Source organism: Cupressus sempervirens, chromosome 2, assembly GCF_028749045.1.
Source record: "Cupressus sempervirens isolate cs-2001-9-10 chromosome 2, ASM2874904v1, whole genome shotgun sequence".
Classification (NCBI taxonomy): domain Eukaryota; kingdom Viridiplantae; phylum Streptophyta; class Pinopsida; order Cupressales; family Cupressaceae; genus Cupressus; species Cupressus sempervirens.
In genome coordinates, this window is record NC_143119.1 from 383382621 (window position 1) to 383407050 (window position 24430).

Consider the following 24430-nt stretch of genomic DNA (forward strand, 5'->3'; position numbering starts at 1 on the left):
AGGTGCAAACAAATTGAGGAATCCTACTATTGTTAGATGCCTTAAGACTGTGTAAAGGTTTGGAGTGTTGGATATGAATGCAAATAGTAGTTGCTTTGGAAGTGGAGGGCTAATTAGGCCGAATTGCTTGAAGAGACAGTCATGGAAGTGTTCATCAGTCACAGGTTGGGGAATTGAGATTTGCAGAGTTTGAAGAACTCCATAAAGGGTACTTGAAAAGGTGACTAAGTCATTAGGTTGTTTGGGGAGTTTTAGAGAAAAGTGCAATTTACTGTCTGGACAGGGCTAATTGGACAGTCCTAGAAAAGGCAGTTTTGAAGATTGAGATAGAGTTGATGCCTGGTAGGGGTTGGAACTCCTTTGTTATGATATTTGAAGATTGTTGAAGCCTTAGAAGGATCAGAGGAATCCTTGAAGACAGAAATCAAGAGTTGTTTGCATGAAGGGTGAATTAGGAGTGTTCCCAAAGAGAGGGAAGTTAAAACATGGACAAGGTGAATTGATAAGTGGTTTAAAATGAATCAAGGAAGTGAACCTGTTACAGAGGAGTGTTTTGTTGATTTCCTAAAGTCAGGGACTTCCTATTGATCCTTGAGTTGAACTCTAGTTCCTTGAGTGGATTCCAAGACGTTGTTGAATCCTCAAGTTGAACAGGGTTCCTTAAGGGGATATTGGAAGGCTCTGCATCAAATAGCAAGATGTAAAACCCTCAACTTCAAAAGAATTTTCTCAGACAAACATCTTCAATATCAAAAGCCATGCGTCTACGGGCACGAACATCATCAACATCTATTGTCTTCATAAATTCATACAAACTGCTTGAACAGACCGAAATAGACAAGTAGGCTAAAGATTACATTGAAGAGTGAGAAAAGAGACGAAGTGAAAGGCAGCAGACATACCTTCCTCAGGAAATCCTTGCTTTCTACTACAGAATCGCCGTACGCATAGAAATTTCCCCAAATAACAGAAAAGCTACAGAGCAAAAAAAAAATTAGAACACTTTGCCAAAGCAAATAGATGGAGAATAGCAGAAGGAAAAGAAAGGAGGAGAGAAAAACAGAGGAATGCGCGAGACCTCTCTCGTGTGTTCGGGAAGACGCAAACTTCGGGCATCTAAATGCATCCATTGTTGTCTTTCACTTAGACAGTGTGCCACCTGGGAACCACATTTGTATCTGTTCCGCTTCCGTATAATGGAACAGATAATTTCAAGCGCGTAAATAATTGAAAATTTTGTTAAAATGTTTATTTTTGTACATAAATGCTGAGGATTCTGCTTGAGTTTAGATTCAGTTTCCACTTGTAAACATGTTACTACTTGTATTGCTTCACGCACACCACGTTTCGCGATATTCTGTCCAGTCTGCGAATTATTCCTAACAGTGTGATAAAAGGAAGACGTGCCTTCTCTCCCATCGTAAATCCAAAACCTCCGCTCGCCATTCTGCAGGCAAGCTACGTGATAAGAGCGCCAAAAAAGTTTGAAATAATATTTTCCCTCAAAACTTTAGTGATTGAGGTAAACTATAAAAGCAATGTGTTTAGTTCCTATCAAAAGTTAAAAATTAAGGAAATTAGAAATATAAAATCAGTTAAACAAAAAGTAGAAAGAACATGTAATTATATATCAACTAGATAAAATAATGATAGTAATAATAACATAGTAATATTATCTTATATAATATTGCTATGAATTTTTACTATTTTGATATTTACATTGTATAACTAAATTTTGTCTAATTAAAATATAAATATGTATGAAATTATGAGGGTTATCGTTTTCCATAAGATATCCCTTAGCCATTCTTCATACTTTTAACTACCTTATTTGATCTTATGACAAATCCCACATATTACTATTATCTCGCTCATCGTTGAGGTTCACATGAGCCACATTCATTATGATATCCTCAAGCCTCTCTCCATTTAAAGAAAAATGCAAATAGAGATCTATGTCATATCTAATTTTTATCTATGATTTTTGTGTCAATTCTTATCATTTATCTTCCGCATTATCCTTACATGAACATAATTTATATTTGATCAAAATTAAAATTACATTTTTGAAATGTCAATTAGTAAAATTATAAATAAATTCCTACATGTGTTCTAGATTGCTAGCAACCAAATTGCGAGTATAACTGACATCTTTAAATAGTTATGAACTCATGTAAGAAATTATGAAAAACACTTTACATTAATTAGCTTTTGTAAGATCCCTGGCCTACTAATAAGCAAAGCCACATCATCAAATGTGCGAGAAATGCGGAATTCAAAAGATGAAGGGTATGTGCAACATCATGGTGTGCCAAAAAGTGGCAATGTGAAAAAAGTGAAGTTTGAAAACGTCTAAAAGTGTTTCGAAATCTGCTCTAACTTTTTGCCACCCATCTTAAGACCAAGGCAAAAAGGTTGGGTCAAACCTTATCGAGTATTCAATCCATTATCAAGTACCCGATGTCATATCAGGTATCCGATATGAGATCGGATACCCAAAACCCATGACTTGGATTTTTAAAAAAAAACTTGAGAGCAAATAATGCATTTGTGTTTGGGTTTGGTTCGTGTGGCCTCGATTTCGTGTACCAAATATAGGAACGGGTATATGATATAGGTAAGGAATTTTTTGTATTTTTTTATGATTTTGAATGAATTTTAATATAAATTAGGTATTTTAAATAGAAATTATTGAAAATTAGGTTTTTTTAAAAATAGAAATAATTAAAAATTAAGCTTTTTTAATAGAAATGTTATTTTGCAATTTAATAGGTATGACTAACCTGAATGATGATACTAAGGTAGGAAATAATGTTCCTCGAAACCATCCACCAAACGCTACAATACTCCCTCAAAATTGTCCACCAAACGATCCCCTACCCCCTCAAAACCCTCCTTGAATTGAAGATTTGATAGAAGAAAATCTCACCGAACTAAGGGTTTCGCAAACCACATATAACAATATACCTGCATTGGCAACCATGTTATCCATGTTAAACACCATAGTGAATAATATTTAAACACTTAACCAATGAACAAAATGCTTCTCTTTACCGGCATGAGAAAATACATGCCATATTTGATGATGGATTGAACTATGATGAGGTTGTGACCCTAAACATAACTAAAGATGATACATTTAACCTTTTTGTGGACCCAAAAACTAGTAGAACAGTAGAACGCAAAAAGGCGCCAAATTATCAATTAATGGTGCACAAATGAGGCTATGCATGCAAACTTTTGGGATCGTTGGTGGATGGTTTTTGAAAAACGTCCACATAGAAATTTAGAGGTGTCATTCTATTTCATTAAAAAATGGTATGCCGAATTTGTGTTGCACCTCAAGGTGAACTACTAGAGCATGAGGCCCAACATGGGTGTAGGAGGAGGATCTCTTTAGGATAGACCCTTTGCCCAATGGAAGAAAGTTGGCACTTTTTTCCCCCCTATTGATGTTTTCCCCCCCTCCTCTAGTATAGCATCCTGATATCATTACAAAGGCTAGCTCTCAGACTATTAGAGTCATCCATAGATTGAGTAGCTTATTGATATCCCAGGCTAGGTCAGTGTTGCCTCCCCATGTTGATGATACTGGCATGAGTTCATCATTGGCAAGCTCATTAGGCTAGGTTAGTGTTGCCTCCCCATGTTTGTGTGCCCCATACTTGCATAATGTGCAAGAATATTTATCTGGGTCCCATAGGTGATCTTTCTAAGTATCAATTTGTATTTAAGGAGGATGATACACTAGACACGCATACAAATGCTACACACCCTGACGTGAGAGAGGAGGGGTATGCAGAGACATGTAATCCTTCTATGTTGGTACATGTATACATTTTTTTGTTATGACATATGTGATTTAAAGTTAATATTTATAATATAGTAATTTTAACCCATACTGACTTATACATGTATGTGATCTTCATCTATGTTTAGTTGGTGACTGAGGAGGAGCTCAAATAGGTTGATAATGTCACGCTCTCGGCTATTTCATTTGGCCTTGAGACATCTACAATACATTATGTTGTGTTCCCATTATTTTTCTATTTGATATTAGAGCATGCATGGTTTCTAATCTTTCTTTTCTCTTGCAGGCATCACCTATCAATGGGGGGTAGAGTGCAAGGGGTGAGGCAAAGCCCATTGACAAGGGAAAGGTAATTAGGTGTTTTTAAAGTGATTAAATATCGATGCATTCTTGTAAAATATTCATGCTAATAAAATTTAATTACATTCTTTATTGTACAAGGTGTGGTTACTAGTGATGAGTTCAAGAAGATTCGACATCGTAGACCCTATGTCATTTCCATTTGCAGCGAGAGCCCCATCGTATGTATAAGTGTCATTTATTTGTTATTTTCCTTATTTTCATAAACAAATTCAAAACTAATTTCCATGATATTAACAACTAGGCTTTTGTATCTCATAGGAAACACCTAGTGCATAGGAGGTTGGATGTCAAAGTTTTGTATCTTTGTTCACGCAACCATTCTATCTAGCGGAGGAGTTGACAGAGGTAAGTTGTAGTTTGAATTCTTGATTATATTTATAAATTTAGTATGCTATGAATTATTATACTATAGTTTAAGTTGTAGATCCATCTGACAAACATACTTGAACATATACAGGCCACAACTAACCAAGTTCTAGGCATCTTGACATATGAGAGGACTCCTGACCAGTGCAAGAGCTTGACAAGAGAGGTAATTATGATGAAAGTTTAATACTATAAATCTTCATTAAAATAAAGGATCATTATTTATTTGAGTAATTCAATGTTAGATACATAGAATCATATAAATTTAGTAGTCTAACTTTGGGTTTTCCATTTTTGTTTATGTGGAAGGCATCTGATCCACCTAATTCAATGAAAAGGCTACATTTTAATCATCCACTAGTAGCATAAGATAGTATAGTTGTCATAGGATGTGTCATGAGACATTTTGAGATGGCATATGCCACATTGTATATAAAAACATTGATATTATACACATTTTGATGACATGATCAGCCACATTTTGTAAATGGATCTATGTATTTTGATATATATTTGTGTAATTCATCTATGGATGCATGAACTTTCATAGATATTTGTGTAAATGTATTTTGATATATATTTTTGTCATTTATGTGCACAATGATATACATATTAATTTAGTATAGTATTGTTAAATTTATTGTAGATCATGTGTATTGTTCATGTTTATGGAATATTGTTCATTTTGATCATGTTTGTTGTATTCGATTCAAATGCAATAATTTGTGAAGAACATTTTAACAACCTTTATTATCAAATTTTGATGTAATGTAATTTGAAATTATATCAAATATGTTTAATTTCAAGTGATCTCTGCAATCCCTTGAGATGTCTACAATTAGCCAAATTCAAGGCTAATTTGGTCATAGAAGCCCATCTTTGGTGTTACAAGACGTTTTAGTATGTACCAGTCGCAAATGTTATTGGGAATCTGTGGTCAAAATAGGGGTGTCACTCTGTTATTGTAGACCTTGACATGATCATCTTGTAGCATTCAACATTTCAATGATAGCCCCCATGAGCTCTGAGTTATGACACTGACAAGATCAACCTCCAAACACGCTTAGAGCACCTCTTCAATACGGGGAGGCCACGACATTGGAAGCTCTCTGTGGCCAAAAAAAAGGTGTCACTAGGGTTCACCCACCCATCCAGAGCTCATGGAACTGATGATTCGATGCCAAGATTAGCGGTTTCAGAGTTGTGTAATGATGTAACAATGAACTGAGGCATATTGCAAGTTTTGGCATCAAGCGAGATCATTGTATCGAATCCAAATAGAATGTGATCTCTCTAAAATGAGATAGGTTATTGTAGGCGTCGACGTGATCATCTTATAGCATCCAATGTTTCCCCAATAGCCCCCGTGAGCTTTGAGTTATGACCCTTGGAAGACTGAACTCCAAATGCACTTAGAGCACCTTAGAGACTCTTTGGTACAAGGTGGCCACAAATGCTAGAGGCTCTCTTCAATCAAAACAAGGGTGTCACTAAGGTTCACCTACCCATCTAGAACTAATGGAGATGACAATTCAATGGCAAGATCTACAATTTCAAAGTTGTACAGTGATGCACCACTGAACTAGGGCACAATACTGCAAGTTTTGGCATCGAGTGAGATCAATGTGCCAAATCCAAATGGAAAGTGATCTGTCTGAAATGAGATAGGTTATTGTAGGCCTTAGAATGACCACCATGTAGCATTTGATGTTTCATCGATTACCCCCCGAGCTTCGAGTTACAACCCTCAAAAGATTGACCTTCAAACGCACTCATAGCACCTTGAAGACTGTTCGATACGGGGTGGCTGTGAATGTTGGAGAGTCTTTATGGCTGGAACAAGGGTATCACTAGGGTTTACCTGCCCATTTGGAGCTAATGGAACTAATGATTTGATGCCAAGATCAATGGTTTCAATGTTGCACAGTGATGCACCAATGAACTAAGGCACACTACAAGTTTTGGCATCGAGCGAGATCAATGTGTTGAATCCAAATGGAATGTGATCTCTCCGAAATGAGAAAAGTTATTGTAAGCCTCAACATGACCATCCCATAGGATTCAAAGTTTCACTGATAGTCCCCATGAGCTTTGAGTTATAGCCCTTGGAAGATCAACCTCTAAACGCACTTAGAGCACCTTGGAGACTCTTCAATATGGGGTGGCCACGAATGTTGGAGGCTCTCTATGGTCAGAACAAGGGTGTTATGAGTGTTAGTACCAAGTAGAAACATTTTTTTTAGCTCCCTCAAGTTTTTGGCATTGGGAAGAGTGCAAGTTTGGTGTTAGTATTAATTAAAATCATCATTTTTTAGGTCCCTCCACATAAATTACATTAAGTAAAAACATCTTTGTTTCTTACATTATCTCAAAAAGTTTACATTTACAATATCTCATGTGTTTCATCATTATTACATTAGTACACAACTACCAAAAACCATAGTGTCAAAAATAGAATAGATTTTTCTTCATTCTGGTCCATATTTAGTTTTTATCTTCATGCATGGCTACTCTTCATGATGTACCTACATTTCAATATCATAAAAAAATTAGTAAATAATCATATTAAACAAGATAATCATTGGTTTGCAAATCATTATGAACAAAAGAACATAAGAAGTAAATACACCTAGTTGAGTGTTCCTGTAGGGTCCTCTCTCTATTTTAGGGTCTCCAATAGGGCTTCATGATCAACATTAGTAATAGTAAAAATTTCTTTTACTTTTGGTCTTCCTTGATGCTTTAACAACTTCACATTTGTTGCTATAATAAGATGTGAATATATGAGAATTGTTTTTGCTTCTGATAGTCTTCAAATGCAAGAATTCCATTCCTTCTAAGCATGTATGTCCATAGCCATGTTATTGTTTACCTCTTATGCAATGTGCTAACCAATAATCTAATTTTCCATCATTCCCTTGTGGTGCAGCTAATGCAAAGACATGTCTTGGCTAAAGAAAATTTGATAGGTGGTTATGCTCAACTGAACTTTCCATGTCATCATTTATGATAGAGGGTATGATAGAAAACTAGAGTAAGATAATGTGGAGCTCATATGTGCACCCACTCACTCGATTCATAGTGATTCCAATCACACTAAAAATAACTAGGACAAAAGAAAGCTAGTTGTCGTGTCCAAATGGTCCATGTACTAGATTCAGAGCTCCAGAATGAATGCATTTTTTATGAGTCTCTAACAGTAGCACAATCTGATCTATCACCTATGGACACTTCCTCAACCAACCAAAAGAACCTACATACTACTGAATCAAGAGTCCCCTTGTGATAATGTTGAACTACACTAATCAACAATGTTATGAACATCAAGAAGCTCTACTCCTGAAATCTTCTGCTGCTCCTTAACTAGAGTTATCTTCACACATGCCTGGGCTGCTCCATATGTTCCCCTTTCCCATGGCCAGACTCAAAAAAATCCAAATATGAGGCACCCTCCTCTCTATGTACATTCTACACAACCAATAAAACATGAAAGCATTCTTGAATTGACCTATGCAATTATCTGACTGAATGATATGTCTATCCATAACAATGTCATGCTCCTATAAGAAATCAAAATACTTCTTGAAACAATGTTGCACAAACTCATGAAAGTGAGATCTATCATCACTCATGTAAAAATGGAACTCTCTAATAATCTTCCAATTATCTTCCACACTATTAAGGGCATGTCTATATGTTATGTGGACAAAAATAACAATCTGAATAGAGTTGTAATACTAAGATTGTGTCTCATTTTGGGGTTGCAATGTGTAGTTCTCTACAAAGTCAACAACTGATATAATAGTGCCAATGGGAAAAGTCTCCTTACACATTCTAAATTGTTGATCCAACCACTAAGACCTATGACCATGCCTTGCATACTTGTAGAAAAGATTTGTCTTGGAATATGAAATACAACTAGCCACACTAATTTCTTTTGCAACCAATTCACATCTAGAACCCTCACCTCCACTCTTTGATGTGCATTTCACTATTTCACATACCATTTTTTTTTTACTATTTTCCTTTGAAGATCTTGCTCACACCCCTCATGAAAACATGTGTCAAACTTGGATAAGCCACCACATGTTGAACACTTCTCATTTAAGCAAGTATTTCTATAAAAGAAACAACCATCAACTCTAGGACATAAAAATTGATCTAGCAAGTCTCTTGATGATTTTGGAAGCTGACTAGCACCACAATTCTCCAACATTTCTTTACTATGTAAAGTAGAATGGATGGAGCATAATAGTTCATGGTGCATAAAAAACTCCACATGATATTTGCAACAACATGTATTTTGAATTTTAAGTGGCACACAATAAAATGGCTTCAATGATTCAAAAGCCCTTAGTGATATATGTAATCTTGGATGTCTCTCTCTAAATTCTTTGAACAACATAGTTTGACTTACCTCCAAATAATGTTTAGGATCTAGCATGTAGTCTTGAATGTCAATTCTCAACTTCAACATGCCTTTAGCATTGGGTGATACTCTTGAGCTAGAGTGCCAAACCTATGTAATTTCTTGCTTTACATCATGAGCTAGCTTCTTATCAAAACATGGAAGTCTCCCACCAAAAGCCCATGTATCATTTTGAAGAGGATCGTCAATTCTCTCTCATCTATTAAGTGCACTTCTCAGTGTAGTATGATTCAAGTTCAAGTCAATAAAAGTTTGTCTCATATATCTACCCTTTTTCAAATGATGACTCACCAAAGAGGGATAACCCTTTGAGTAGCTCCCTTATCCTTCTCCCTGCTATTTTTCCCAATGCTATTGAGAGCACTGAAAAGATTCTTCACAATAATGACAATTCTTTCCATTTTCTTATTGACACAAATCTTCAATTTGGAAAGCATAGGTCTCATCTTTTGCATCTTTAATAAGTGCATAAAAAGTTAACATTGCTCCACCATTATCTTGTTGCCAAAAAACATCTTATATAGTCTTGAAGCTCATAACTGAATGATTCTTTGTGTTTTTTCCCTTCCAAATTAGTAATAATAATTTTATCAATTTCAATCATCCATTTTGGTGTTCTAGGACCTTCATGTCGATTATAATTAGGAGATATGTAACGTTCTTGTGCATTTTCATTTTTCACACGGTCAATCATGGCATTTACTTTATGAACTGATAAATTTTAATTCTCCAAATTTTCAATCCCGACATTATCATTATCAATTGGTACATTTTCATTCCCCAACTGAACATATTCATCTTCTGACTCTATAATTTCACCTTTGATCAATACATTATCAACTTGATTCACATTTAACATACCTTTTCTCTTCCTTCAGTGATTTATCTTGTCCCTTTCCCTATATGTTGCAATGTCTTCATTTGGTACCTTCCTTTTGCGTTTATCATTTTGATGACTATTGCTCCTTATTCAAACAACAATACCAGACTCTTAAACAAATATTGTAGCAACCTTTTTGGTCGTATGAGCCCCAAACAATCTTTTTTCTCCAAACCCATGAAAATGACCCCAAAATAAACATGCTTGTTGGGTTTGCAATGACAAAGAATATTTTGGGAAAAGTCTACTAGTATAATAATTTGGGTATTCGATCCCAAATCAGGTATCTGATATTAACAGGTATTCGATTCAAGATTATATGTATCTTGACATGATATCAGGTACTTGAAATGATCGCCCAAATTTTGGAGGGAAATCAATTTGGCAAGTGTGAGAACTCAACAACTATTGTATATTATTATATATTAGTAAATTATTATTGTTATTATTAAATATAATATAGTAATATGTGTGATTATTATTCATCATTATTATTATTGTTATTATTATTACATTTAATATATAGTCATATTATTATTATTAAATATAATGTAGTAAGATGTATGATTATTATTATTATTATTAAATAATTATAATTATAATTATATAGTAATGGGGTCGTAGGCTAGGGTAATCAATGCAATGGGTCCCTAGGGGTCCCACGACCCCATTCGACACATTGCATCGATTACCATATGCCCCTAGGAGTCCTAGGGACACATGTCATGATGCAATGGGTCCAATGGGGTGGTGGGCTAGCTCATTGCCCCATTTGACCCATTGCATCGATTACCCTATGTACCTAGGGGTCCTTGTACCCCTAAGGACACATGTGATGATGCAATGGGTCCAATGGGGTTGTGGGCTAGCCGACAACCCCATTCGACCCATTGCATCAATTACCCTATGTCCCTAGGGGTCCAGGACCCCTAAGAACACATGTCATAATGAAATGGGTCCAATGGAATCATGAGCTAGTCCACAACCCCATTTGACCCATTGCATCGATTACACTATATCCCTATGGGTCCTAGGACCCCTAGGGACACATGTCATGATGTAATGGGTCAAACTAGCCCATGACCCCATTTGACCCATTGCATCAATTACCCTATGTCCCTGGCACCCCTAGGGACACATGTTGTGATGCAATGGGTTGAATGAGGTCTTGGGCTAGCCTACGACCCCATTCAACCCATTGCATTAATTACCTTATGCCCTTAGGGGTCTCAGGACATCAAAGGATACATGTCATGATGCAATGGGTCAATTGGGGTTGTGGGCTAGCCCACGATCTCATTCGACCCATTGTATTGATTACCCTATGTCCCTAGGGGTTCTAGGACCCCTAGGGACACAAGTCATAATGCAAAGGGTCCAATAGGGTCATGGGAAAAACTATGACCCCATTCAACTCATTGCATCAATTATCCTATGTCCCTCAAGGTCTTAGGATCCCCAGGGACACATGTCATGATGCAATGGGTCCAATGGGGTCGTGGGATAGCACATGACCCCATTAGACCCATTGCACTGATTACTTCTAGGAACCCTAGGGACACATGTATCAATGTAATGGGTCCAATGGGGTCATGGGCTAGCCTATGACCCCATTCAACACATATAATCAATTACCCTATGTCCTTAGGGGTTCTAGGACCCCTAGGGTCACATGTTGTGATGCAATGGGTCCAAGGGGGTCATGGGCATTCAACCCCTTATATCGATAACCTTATGTCCCTAAGGGTTCTAGGACCCCAAGGACACATTGAGATGCAATTGGTTGAATGGGGTCATGGGCTAGCCCAAGACCTCATTCGACCCATTCCATCAACTACCCTATGTCCCTAGGGACACTTATCGTGATGCAATGGGTCAATTGGGATCGTAGGCTAGCCTACAACCCCATTCAACCCATTCCATCAATTACCCTATGTCCATAGGGGTCCTAGGACCCCAAGGGACACATGTCGCTATGCAATGGGTCCAATCAGGTTGTGGGCTAGCCCACTACCACATTGGACCCATTGTATCGATTACCATAAGACACATGTCATGATGTAATGGGTCCAGTGGGGTCATGGGCTAGCCTACGACCTCATTCGACCCATAGCATCGATTACCCTATGTCGCCAAGGGTCTAGGATGCAATGGGTCTAATGGGGTCATGGGCTAGCCTATGACCCCATTTGACCCATTGCATCGATTACCCGATGTCCTCAAGGGTCCTGGGACCCCTAGGAACACATGTCGTGATGCAATGGGTCTAATGGGGTCGTGGGCTGGCCTAAGACCCATTTGACCCATATCATCGATTACCTTATGTCCCTAGGGGTCCTAAGATCCTTAGGGACACATGTCATGATGCAATGGGTTCAATGGGGTCGTGGACTAGCCCACGATCCCATTTGACCCATAGCATCGATTACCCTATGTTCCTAGGGGTCTTAGGATGCTTGGGGGCACATGTCACGATGTAGTGGGTTCAATGGGGTCGTGGACTAGCCCATTACCCCATTCGACCCATAACATCAATTACCCTATGTTCCTAGTGATCCTAGGGCCCCTAGGGACAAATGTCACAATGCAATGGGTCCAATGAGGTCATGGGCTACCCATTGCATCAATTACCCTATGTCCCTAGCCCACAACCCCATTCAACCCATAGCATTGACTATCATATGTCCCTAGGGGTACACATGTCATGATGCAATGGGTCCAATGGGCCCATGACCACATTCAACCTATAGCATTGATTACCTTATGTCCCTAGGGGTCTTAGGACCCCTAGGGACACATGTCGTGATGCAATGGATTTAACTAAGTTTTGGGCTAGCCCACAACCCCATTTGACCCATTTCATCAATTTTCCTATGTCATTAGGGGTTCTAGGATCCGTAGAGACACATGTCTCAATGCAATGGGCACCCATTCGACCCATATCATTGATTACCCTATGTTAGTTGGGGTCCTAGGACCCCTAGGGATACATGTCATGATGCAATGGGTCTAATGGGGTCGTGGGGTAGCCTACAACCCCATTTAATCCATAGCATCAATTACCTTATTTCCCTAGGTGTTTGAGGACCCCTAAGGACACATGTCAAGATGCAATGGGTCTAATGGGGTTGTGGGCTAGCCCATGACCCCATTTGATTCATTTCATCAATTACCCTATGTCCCTAAGGGTCCTAGGAACCCTAGGGACACATGTCTTGATGCAATGGATCTAATGGGCTCATGGGCTAGCGTACGACCCATTTGACCCATAACATTGATTACCCTATGTCCCTAGGGATCCTAGGACCCCTAGGGATACATTTCATGATGCAATGGGTCCAATGAGGTCGTGTGCTAGCCTACGACCCCATTCCTAGGGGACACATGTCATGATTCAATTTGTCTAATAGGGTCATGGGCTAGCTAATGACCCTAATTGACCCATAACATCAATTACACTATGTCCTTGGGGGTCCTAAGACCCTTAGGGACACATGTTGTGATGCAATGGGTTGAATGGACCCATAACATTGATTATCGTATATCCCTAGGGGTCCTAGCCCATGAACCCATTTGACACATGTCATGATGTAATGGTTTGAATGGTGTCGTGGGCTAGCCCACAACCCCATTCGATCCATAGCATCGATTACCCTATGTCCCTAGGGGTACACTAGTCATGATGCGATGGGTCAAATGGGGTCATGGGCTATCCCACAACCCCATTCGACCAATAACATCAATTACAATATGTGCTTAGGGATCCTAGGACCCCTAGGGACACATGTCATGATGTAATGGGTCAAATAGAGTCATGGGCTAGCCGATGACCCCATTGGACCCATTGCATCGACTACCCTATGTCACTAGGGGTACCTCTAGGGACATCTATTGTGATGTAATGGGTCCAATGGGGTCGTGGGCTAGTCCACGACCCCATTTGACCTATAGCATTGATTATCCTATGTCCCTAGTGGTACACATGTCATAATGCAATGGGTCCAAAGGGGTCATGGGCTAGCCTATGACTCCATTCGACCCATTGCATTGATTACCCTATGTTCCTAGGGGTTCTAGGACCCCAAGGGACACATGTCATGATACAATGGGTCCAATGGGGTCGTCAGCTAGCCTACGACCCTATTCAACCCATTGCATTGAGTACCCTATGTCCTTAGGGGTTTTAGAATCCCATTGGACCCATTGCATCGATTACATCGATTACCCTGTGCCCCTAGGGGTGCTAAGACCCCTAGGGACACATATCATGATGCAATGGGTCCAATGGGGTCTTGGGTTAGCCCACGACCCCATTCAACCCATTGAATTGATTACCCTATGTCCCTATGGGTCCTAGGACCCCTAGGGACACATGTTGTGATCCAATGGGTCCAATGCGGTCATGGGCTAGCCCACAACCCCCTTCAACCCATAGCATTGATTACTCTATGTCCCAAGGGGTCCTAGGACCCCTAGGGACACATGTCATGATGTAATGGGTCCAATGGGGTAGTGGGCTAGCCTACAAACCGTTTGAGCCATAGCATCAATTACCCTATGTTCCTAGGGGTCCTAGGACCCCTAGGGACACATGACGTGATGCAATGGGTTGAATGTCATTGTGAGTTAGCCCATTATCCCATTTGACCCATTGCATTGATTACCTTATGTCCCTAGGGGTCCTAGGACCCATAGGGACACATGTTGTGATGCAATGAGTCCAATGGGGTCATGGGATAGCCTATGACCCATTCGACCCATAACATCGGTTACCCTATGTCTGGTGCAAGGAGTAATGAAAGAACTAGGGCCAAGGGCACACCCATCTATCTAAATCGCCTTACATAGTAAACACAATGGAAGCAAGAAACATAGAACAACCCCAAGGAGATAGAGAGAAAGAAACTTTATTGATTCATCTAGTAATCAACATACATGCCCAATTGTAAGGCCTTCTGAGTTACGGAGATAAAAAGGAAATCAAGTGGACACATGGAGCTAACAAGAACTTTGAGATTTTGAAACAAAAGGTCATTGAGTTACCTATATTGGCTTTACCTAATTTCAACAAGGTATATCAAGTTGAATGTGATCCAATTGATAGTGCAATAGGAGCTATGTTGAGTCAAGAAGGTAAACTTGTTGCTTTCTTTAGTAAAAAGTTGAATGGTGCTAAAAGGAAGTATTTTGTATATAATCAAGAGTTTTATGCTATTGTTCAAGCCTTGAATAAGCAGAGACATTATTTGATTCCTAAGGAGTTTATGTTGTATATTGATCATAAAGATTTATAGTACTTAGGAAGTCAACATAAATTGAAGCATAGACATATGAAGTGGGTTGAGTACTTGCAGAGTTTCACATTTGTCACTAACCATAAGAGTGAAGTTACTGATAGACTCATTGATGCATTGAGTAGAAGACATTCTTTCTTAACTGAGATGAAGGTTGAAGTTCTTGGTTTTGAGACATGAAAGAGTCATATGATATTGACCGTAATTTTTTGAGGCATGGAGAGTGTGCAAAGCACCAAATCTAACACATCACATAAGCAAGTATGATAAGTATTTTATTTAAGAAGGTATATTGTTCAAATATATTTAGTTGTGTATTCCTAGAAGTTCTATGAGAGTTAATTTGATTAAGGAAAAACATAGTGGTGGATTGGGTGGACATTTTGGAATTGATAAGACATTGAGTTTGTTGAAGGAGAAGTATTACTAGCCACAAATGTATAAGGATATTCTGAAATTTGTGAAGAGTTATGGAGTTTGTCAAGTTACAAAAGGAGTAAGTCAAAATACTAGTTTGTATACACCTATTGTTGTTCCTGAGAAACCTTGGAGTGACATTGGTATGGATTTTATCCTTGGATTGCCTAAGACAGTGAAGGGGTATGATTCTATATTTGTTGTTGTGGATAGATTTTCTAAGATGGCTCATTTCATACCATGTAAGAAGAAATCAAATAATGAGCATGTTGCTGAACTTTTCTTTAAAGAGATTGTGAGATTGCATGGATTACCAAGAAGCATTATTTTTGACAGAGATAGTAAGTTTGTGGGTCATTTTTGGAAGACTTTGTGGAAGAAGATGGGTACTGAGTTGAAGTTTAGTTCTAGATTCCATCCATAGATGGATGGATAGACATAGGTTGTGAATATAAGTTTGGGTAACTTGTTGAGATGTTTAGTTGGAGGTAAGCCAAGTAATTGGGAAGTAGTGTTGGCACAAGTTGAGTTTGCATATAATAATTCTATGAATAGGAGTATAGGGAAAACACCTTTTGAGATTGTTACTAGAATGCAGCCTAGAGATATGTCAAAATTGAGAGATGTTGCTGGTGAAGAAAAGAGAAGCATTTTAGGGGAAGAATTTGTTGATTTTATGGAGTCTTTACATAAGTGAAGTTGAGGTTGGAGCAAAGTAATTAGAAGTATAAGGAGAATGTTGATAAGTCTAGAAGACATCATGATTTTGAAGTTGATGATGAGGTGATGGTTCATTTGAAGAAAGGAAGATTTCTTGTTGGAACATACAATAAGCTGAAGAAGAAGAAGTTTGGACCTTGTAAGATCTTCAAGAAGTTTGACAGTGGTAATGCTTATGAAGTTGAGTTACCTGATGAAATGGATATATCTCCTATATTTAATTTTGTTGATTTGTATAAGTATCATGAGTTAGATGATGAAGTTGGTGTATCAAAAGATTATCCTAAAAAGTAGACTGAATAGATATTGGATCAAAGAGTTGGCAAGAGCACGAGAGGAAAAGATTACTATGAATATTTGGTGATGTGGAAGAATAGACCTATTGAAGATGCTTCATGGATTTCTCAATCTGAGTTGGATTCAGCTCAAGTTCTGATATCTCAATGATTTAGGAGAATCATTTCTTTCAACCCCATTGTCTGATGCAGAAACATCCTAAGTTGCCTTGTTATCCTACTCATCTTTGTTCATTCTGCATGTTCAAGCTGACTGCTAGTGGTTTCCAATTTTCTATTGCTACTGAGTTGTTTAGTGGATGCTGAGTTACTATAGCTCTAGTGGATGCTGAGTTACTATAGCTCTAGTGCATGTCGAGTTACTGTAGCTCTAGTGGATGTCAAACTACTATAGCTCCTAGTAGATGTTGAGTTACTGTAGCTCTAGTGGATGTTGAGTTACTGTAGCTCTAGTGGATGTTGAGTTACTGTAGCTCTAGTGGATGTCGGTTTAGTATAGCTCTAGTGGATGCCAAATTACTTTAGCAATCTAGTGTTGACCAAAAGTTCCTTCATGTGCTGAGTGAACTTGTTGGTGTAGAGTGTTCCTGTTGGTGTCAAGTGTTCCTGTATGTGCTGAGAAATGTTGAGTGTCATCATTTTCTTGGTCCTTCTTTGACCAAGTTGTCTGTGTCTGGTTCCATTTTGGAATCACCTTGCACTTATTTAATTTTAGTATTAGTAGTTAATAGTTGATGGGAGTCGACTTGTGGTTGTGTATGCATTTGATGTAAGGTTTAATTTTTTGATAGGTCGACTTATGGCCACACAAGTATTTAAGGACATCTAGGATTGATTTTTAGGAAGATCAGAGAGGATTTTGAAAGTTGGAAGCATATGTGTCTATAAATCTAAATTTGAAGTTGGATCATGGATCTTGAATGTATTTTGTATCTAGCCTCTCATTGTCTCAGTCATAGCATTACAAATTAAACTAAAATTCCTTATAAACTTTCTATAAAAATTAGCCAAACCATGAAATGATCTTACCTCACCCACATTCTCAGGTGTAGGCCATACCAAAATTGATTTTTCCTTCTTAGGATCCATCTTCAAACCATTAGCTAAAATTACAAATCCCAAATACACAATCTCCTGTTGCATAAAAGAACACTTCTTCAAGTTAATCACCAACTTCTCCTCCTTCAATCTTTGCAATTATTGTCTAACATGCTCAAGATGTTCTTCCTTAGTCTTACTAAATATTAGAATGCCATCCAAATAAACAATCACAAACTTAACCAAAAATCTTTTCAGAACTTCATTCATCAACCTCATGAAAGTACTAGGTACATTAGTCAAACCAAAAAGCATAACCAACCATTCACACAAACCATATTTTGTCTTGAAAGCAGTCTTCCATTCATCTCCTTCTCTGATTTTGACTTGATCATAGCCACTCTTCAAACCAATTTTGGTAAAATACTTCACTCCACTTAAACAATCCATTATGTCATCCATCCTCGACATAGGAAACCTAAATTTCACTATAATATTATTAATAGCTCTTGAATTAGTACACATTCTCCATTCTCCATTCTTTTTAGGTGCTAATACAATAGGTACAACACATGAACTCAAAATTTCTTTGATCAAACCTTTCTGCAATAATTCATGCACTTATCTATTAAGTTCTTCATTCTTTCTAGGTGTTAATCTATATGGTGCTTTGTTCAAAAAACTAGCTCTAGAAATTAGATCCGTACAATGACTTATGCTTCTCATTGGAGGCAAACCATCAGGTATATTTTTTGCAACAATAACCTTGTATTCATTTAGCAAATTTTCTATTTCTATTGGTACTTGACTTCTATAGTTTCTACTGCCTGATCACCACTATTTTCTATCACTTAGTTGCTACCAGTACAACTCAATATTCTAGGAATTATAGCAAAACAAACTTGGTTCTTCTTCATTTCTTTTTCAAATTACCTTCCATTAATAATGCAAATTCTTATAGTAGTACAATTAACCTCATCTGGACTTTCAATCAAAGGCAACAATATTTTCTTTTTCCCATTCACCCAATGAGTATTTTGATTCAATCTTCCATCATGTACAACATATGTATCATATTGTCAAGGTCTACCCAACAAAATATGACAACAATCCATAGGCATAATATCACACAAAACTTCATCAAAGTAATGTCCAATCTTGAACTTCATAAGACATTACTCACATGCCAATATATTATGCTCATCTTTGATCCATGAAACATGATAGGGCTTAGGATACTTTAGCCTCTGCAACTGCAACTTTCTAACCAGCTCTTCTGATGCCAAATTTGTAGAACTTCCACTGTCAATGATCACTTCCCTTATACATAAGGTTCTTCTCACCATCAGATTTTCTCCAGCCTCAAGTCCATTTGGTGAACCCTCAGTGTCTCCTTGAATCACAACATTTCGGTTACCTTGCCCACTTTCAGAAGATTTGCATTTAAAGGATCTATGTGCTTCTTTACCACATCTAAAATAATTACCATGAAATCCACCTCTAGAGTAAGAATTGCCTCTTCCTTCATAAGAACCAGTACCTCCTCGATAAGAAGCACCACCTTTCCACTTCATCTTGCCTTTGTCATCATTCTTTCATTCATATTTGTCCTTATCTTGCATAGAATTATCAGATCTACCACCTTCTCCATAAGATCTACCTCTGCCTCTCTAGAATGTACCACCTCTACCTCTTTCTCTTTGTTCATGTTTATTTGTCAAGATCTCCTCAGCTTTCAAGGAATATTTGTATGCTTCTTCCACACTTTCCAATTTCACAAAAAATTATCTCATCTTGAATTCTAGATTTCAATCCATTTATGTACCTTACAATTTTCTCAACATCATCATCCACATGTCCAAATCTAATGTCCAATCTATAGAATTCCTTAGTAACTCATTCACGATCATGTCTCTTTGTCTTAAATTTTGCATCTTTCTCAACAAGCTAACTTGGTAATCAGCAAGAAGGAATTTGTTCTTTACCTTGCTCACCATTTTCACCCAAGTTTTGATCTTCTCCTTTCCTCTCTTTTGTCTATCAGTTTGCAAATGCTCCCACCATAGTGAGGCATGACCCTTCAACCTAGTAACTACAATTTTCACCATACTATTATTAGGAGTGTTTTCATACTCAAAGATCTTCTCCATATCAGAGATCTAATCCAACACAACATTGGTATCCAATTTTTCATCATAAGGAACAACTTCTGTAGTAGGCTTTGAATTTTCCCAAGGCAACACTCTCAAAAACTTTGCTTCATCTTGGCCTTCTTCAGGTTTTAGATTAGGGTTTGGTGCTATTGCTTCATCATCACTTACATCATCAAGATGTGCTCCTCTCCTCTAGGTTGTCTCCACAACATCTAATCTGGCTACAATTTGTCTCAATGTATCTAATATTGCATTATCAAAATTTCCTCTACCTCAAACCATCTTTACAAATTAAGTTCCTACAAGATCATAACCAAGAACAAGCTATAGGTCAAATTTGTAGATTTGCAACCCTAGAACCCTAGAACCAAATTCACTTAGGGTTCTACATGATCCAAACTTCACTAGGATGAACCTCTACTCTAATACCACTTGGTGCAAGGATGAATAAAATAACTAGGGCCAAGGACACACCCAAATATCTAAATCACCTTGTAGAGTAAACACAACAGAAGAAAACAACATAGAATAACCCCAAGGAGATAGAGAGCAAGACACTTTATTGATTCATCAAGTAATCAACATACATGCCCAACTGTAAGACCTTCTAGGTTACGACTAGATACAAAATACATTCAAGATCCATGATCCAGCTTTAAATTTGGATTTCCAAACACATATGTTTCCAACTCTCAAAATCCTCTTTGTTCTCCCTAAAACTCAATCCTAGACCTCCTTAAATACTTGTGTAGCCACAAGTCAGCCTATCACAAAATTAAACCTTACATTAAATGCATGTACAACCACAAGTTGGCTCACATCAAATATTAACTACCAATACTGAGAATAAATACATATGAGGTTGGCCCAAAATGGAACCAGACACAGATAACTTGGTTAAAGAAGGACCAATAAAATGTTGACTCTTAGCATTGCTCAACACATATAGGAACATTCGGCACCAATAGGAACACTTGACACCAATAGGTTCACTCTACACATGAAGGAAAACTCAGTCAACACTAGATTGCTATAGTAATTCAACATCCACTAGAGCTACAGTAACTTAGCATCCACTAGAGCTACAGTAGCTCAACATCTACTAGAGCTACAATAACTCGACATCCAGTAGAGCTACAGTAACTCAACATCCACTAGAGCTACAGTAACTTGCCATCCACTAGGAGCTACAATAACTTGCCATCCACTAGGAGCTACAGTAACTTGCCATCCACTAGAGCTACAATAACTCAACATCCACTAGAGCTACAGTAGCTCAGCATCTACTGAATAGATCGGCAACAACAAAAAATTTGAAACCATTAGCACTCTGCTCCAATATGCAGAATGAACAAAGATGAGCAGGATAATAGGGCAACCTAGGATACTCCTATAGTAATGTCGCCAAGGGTACACCTGTCATGATGCAATGGGTCCAATAGGGTAGTGGGCTAGCCAACGACCCCAGTTGACCCATAGCATCAATTACCCTCTATCCCTAGGGGTCTTAGGACCCTTATGGACACATGTCATGATGCAATGAGTCCAATAGGGTCATGGGATAGCCCATGACCCCATTGCATCAATTACCCTATGTCCCTTGGGTTCTTAGGACCCCTAGGGATACATGTCATGATGCAATGGGTCTAGCTCATGACCCCATTGGACCCATTGGATTGATTATCCTATGTCCCTAGGCGTATTAGGACCCCTAGGGACAAATGTTATGAAGCAATGGGTCTAATGGGGTTGTGGCCCATTGCATTGATTGTCCTATGTCTGTAGGGGTCTAAGGACCCCTAAGGATACATGTTGTGATGCAACGCATCGAATGGGGTCATGGGCTAGCCCACGACCCCATTCGACCCATTACATCAAGTCGCAAGCTCGCCCATGACCCCATTCAACTCATTGCATTGATTACCCTATTGTCCTAGGGGTCCTAGGACCCCTAGGGACATAGGGTAATCAATCATATTTTAATTTAATAAACTATATAATACTATGCGATAATTTCTAATAGTATGTAATAATATATATTTAATATAATAATAATATAGATAGTATTTATAATATTATATAGATAATATATAATACTATAAAATGATATATAGCAGTATGATACTAATATATTATCTAATCATATTTAATATCATATATAATATTATAACAATAAAATTTGCTATATAATATAAAATAAAAAAATAAAAAATAATAATATTCAAATATATTATTATATTTTAAATGTGAAAAACATATTTAAAAATGTTTGTTAACTAAATGTGAAAACAAATTTAAATATGTTTATTTCTCACCTTCTCAATTTTTGAAAAAAAAAAAAATTGCTACCAAATTTTGGGTACCCGATTAGGCTTGGTATTTACCAAACCTCTTTTGTCAACTCAAAAAACATGTTTGAGACATGTTTTAGTTACATTCAGACTTTGAGTAGCCATCTGACAATATTTTTTTCATTGAAATTCAATGAAATGAAAAGGGTTTTTTGATAACACTCTTAAGATTTCATTGATATAATTGCTGTCAAATTTTGAGTTTGATAAGTATTTATTAGTTAATTTTAATGAAGATGTCTGTAAACTTTTGATTGACATACTGATTGAAAAATAACTATAACTTTCAAATGGTATAAGATTTTTGAAATCTAAAAGTTGTGTCACATTCTGTGCTTCACCTAGTATAAGAAAAGAAGAAGAAAATAATAATTTTGTAAAGTTTCAATTGATTAAGGTGGTCAAACATGAGTACTTTTGTAATTCTGAAAAAGTTATAGTAGAAAATTCATATTTAATTATTTATTCAGAATAAAAATACCCAAAAATATGTGTCACATCCGAGCAATGTCTACTTTTTATATCTATAATTATATTTAAAAACATTATCATTTGATTTTGATTAAGGTGTTTAGATATACCCCTACTTTTTATTTTTGCCCTGAAATTTTCGTAGTACAACATTGAAATCCAAAATTTTGACAAATCAAATAATTTTTTTCTCTAGATAAGGCCTAGTAGTTTAGAAACTACATTCAATTTCCTACAGATTCTTTTCTTACAACTTTTTTATATAAAGCCCATAACTACTTTAAAATTATGTGGCAAGTTAACATAACTCTAATTTGTTGGTTTTTCACTGCCACTTAAGGCCATAGTTTGGTTGACCATGATCCCGCACATACCTTGAAACCCTAGTTGACTATTCAAGCATTCAAGTAATTAACCCATAATCAAGATTAACAAGTAATTATCCATGTCATTAACCAAAATCAAAGTTAAACAATATTACTTATCAATTAAGTAATTGGAATGTCAATTCAATGATGTTGACCTACATGTCATCCTTCCATGACATAACAATAAAATCCATATGTTTGATTGCACAATATACAAATGAATGCATTAATACATAGTGACATCTCATCAAAGTGATTAATTACATCAATAACATCATATAAGATGATTTTATACATTAGATCACATAAAGATTTTTAAAACAAGTTGCCTCGAACATGTGTCCATCTGCAAGTCTCGATCTCCATAGGCATCAAACACTGTCCATCCACTATCTAAGATGGGAGTGTAGCTCAAGAACTTTAATCATGCCAACCATGGAGTGTTTATCTCCCACGGGGTTCTTCTTAACACAAAGAATGCCTCAACCCTGGTACGAGAATCCTAGCAACTCAAAACAAGAGGATCAGATGGATTTGGTGCAATCGTGAGACATACTAATTTCCACATATGTCTAAGTAGACTAATCATGGAATGTGGCAAGGAAAATAACATAACAACATATCTACACATATGGATAATAGCAATGACTTTGGTCAAAGTACTTTGAAGATTTAATTGATAGAAAGAAACAAAACATGTTGTATCCATTTCTAATCAAAACTAGTAGATAGAAAGAAAGAAATCATATTGTATCCATTTCTATCCCTCCCAAGTTTTCAAATTACACCCAATTATAAGGAAGTAAATGCAATCCACAAAGAAATAGAAATAATTTTAGAATTCAACAACAATTTTCCATGTGCATTAACATTTCATATGCACTATCTATATATAGGCATATATTTAGACATGTTTGCAAAAGAGAAACATAATTCTTATACAATAATATCAATGCATTCATCTACCCTATTTTATCCATATACTCTTTCCTAACATGCACACAAAATTTATATCTCATTGCCAAGTTTTCCAGGTTGGGAATTCAAACAATGAAGTTGGTAGTAGTATGGCATTAGTTTTATGTACAACATCACTAATTAAACGGTGTTCATATACACTAAGTGATAAAATCAATTTTTCTTCTACTTCAAGTCATTTACATGTAATAAGGAAGTTTGAAAAATAAAATAGTGTCACAAACACTATATAAGGGGTTCAAGTCCATTGACACTCATAATAAAAAATAAGAATTTAGAGAACAAATTTATGATCATCATATCTATTTAGAGAGATATTTAAAAGAGATCTTTATTGGGATGTTGGAATAACACAGTTCCCTTGCAGTCTTAAAATCATATAGATAAAAGTAAAATATACCATAATTTTGCTAGAAGTATGCATCTAATTACACAAGGTTTTTTTTTATTGACTCATTTACACATTGTGGAATGGGTTTATGAATTCCACTCCCT

At 37.0% G+C, this 24430-nt stretch overlaps 1 protein-coding gene across 1 annotated transcript in view; it reads right to left on the reverse strand.

The window, feature by feature from the left end:
• LOC149572732 (uncharacterized) overlaps positions 1-24430 on the reverse strand; it is a 129676-nt gene that overhangs the window by 29536 nt on the left and 75710 nt on the right. The window contains exons 2-3 of the mRNA XM_089815875.1: positions 1079-1508; positions 903-975 (exon numbers count right to left, since the gene is read on the reverse strand). Coding sequence (XP_089672001.1) covers positions 903-975; positions 1079-1508 — 503 coding nt within the window. The remainder of the gene's footprint in view (positions 1-902; positions 976-1078; positions 1509-24430) is intronic.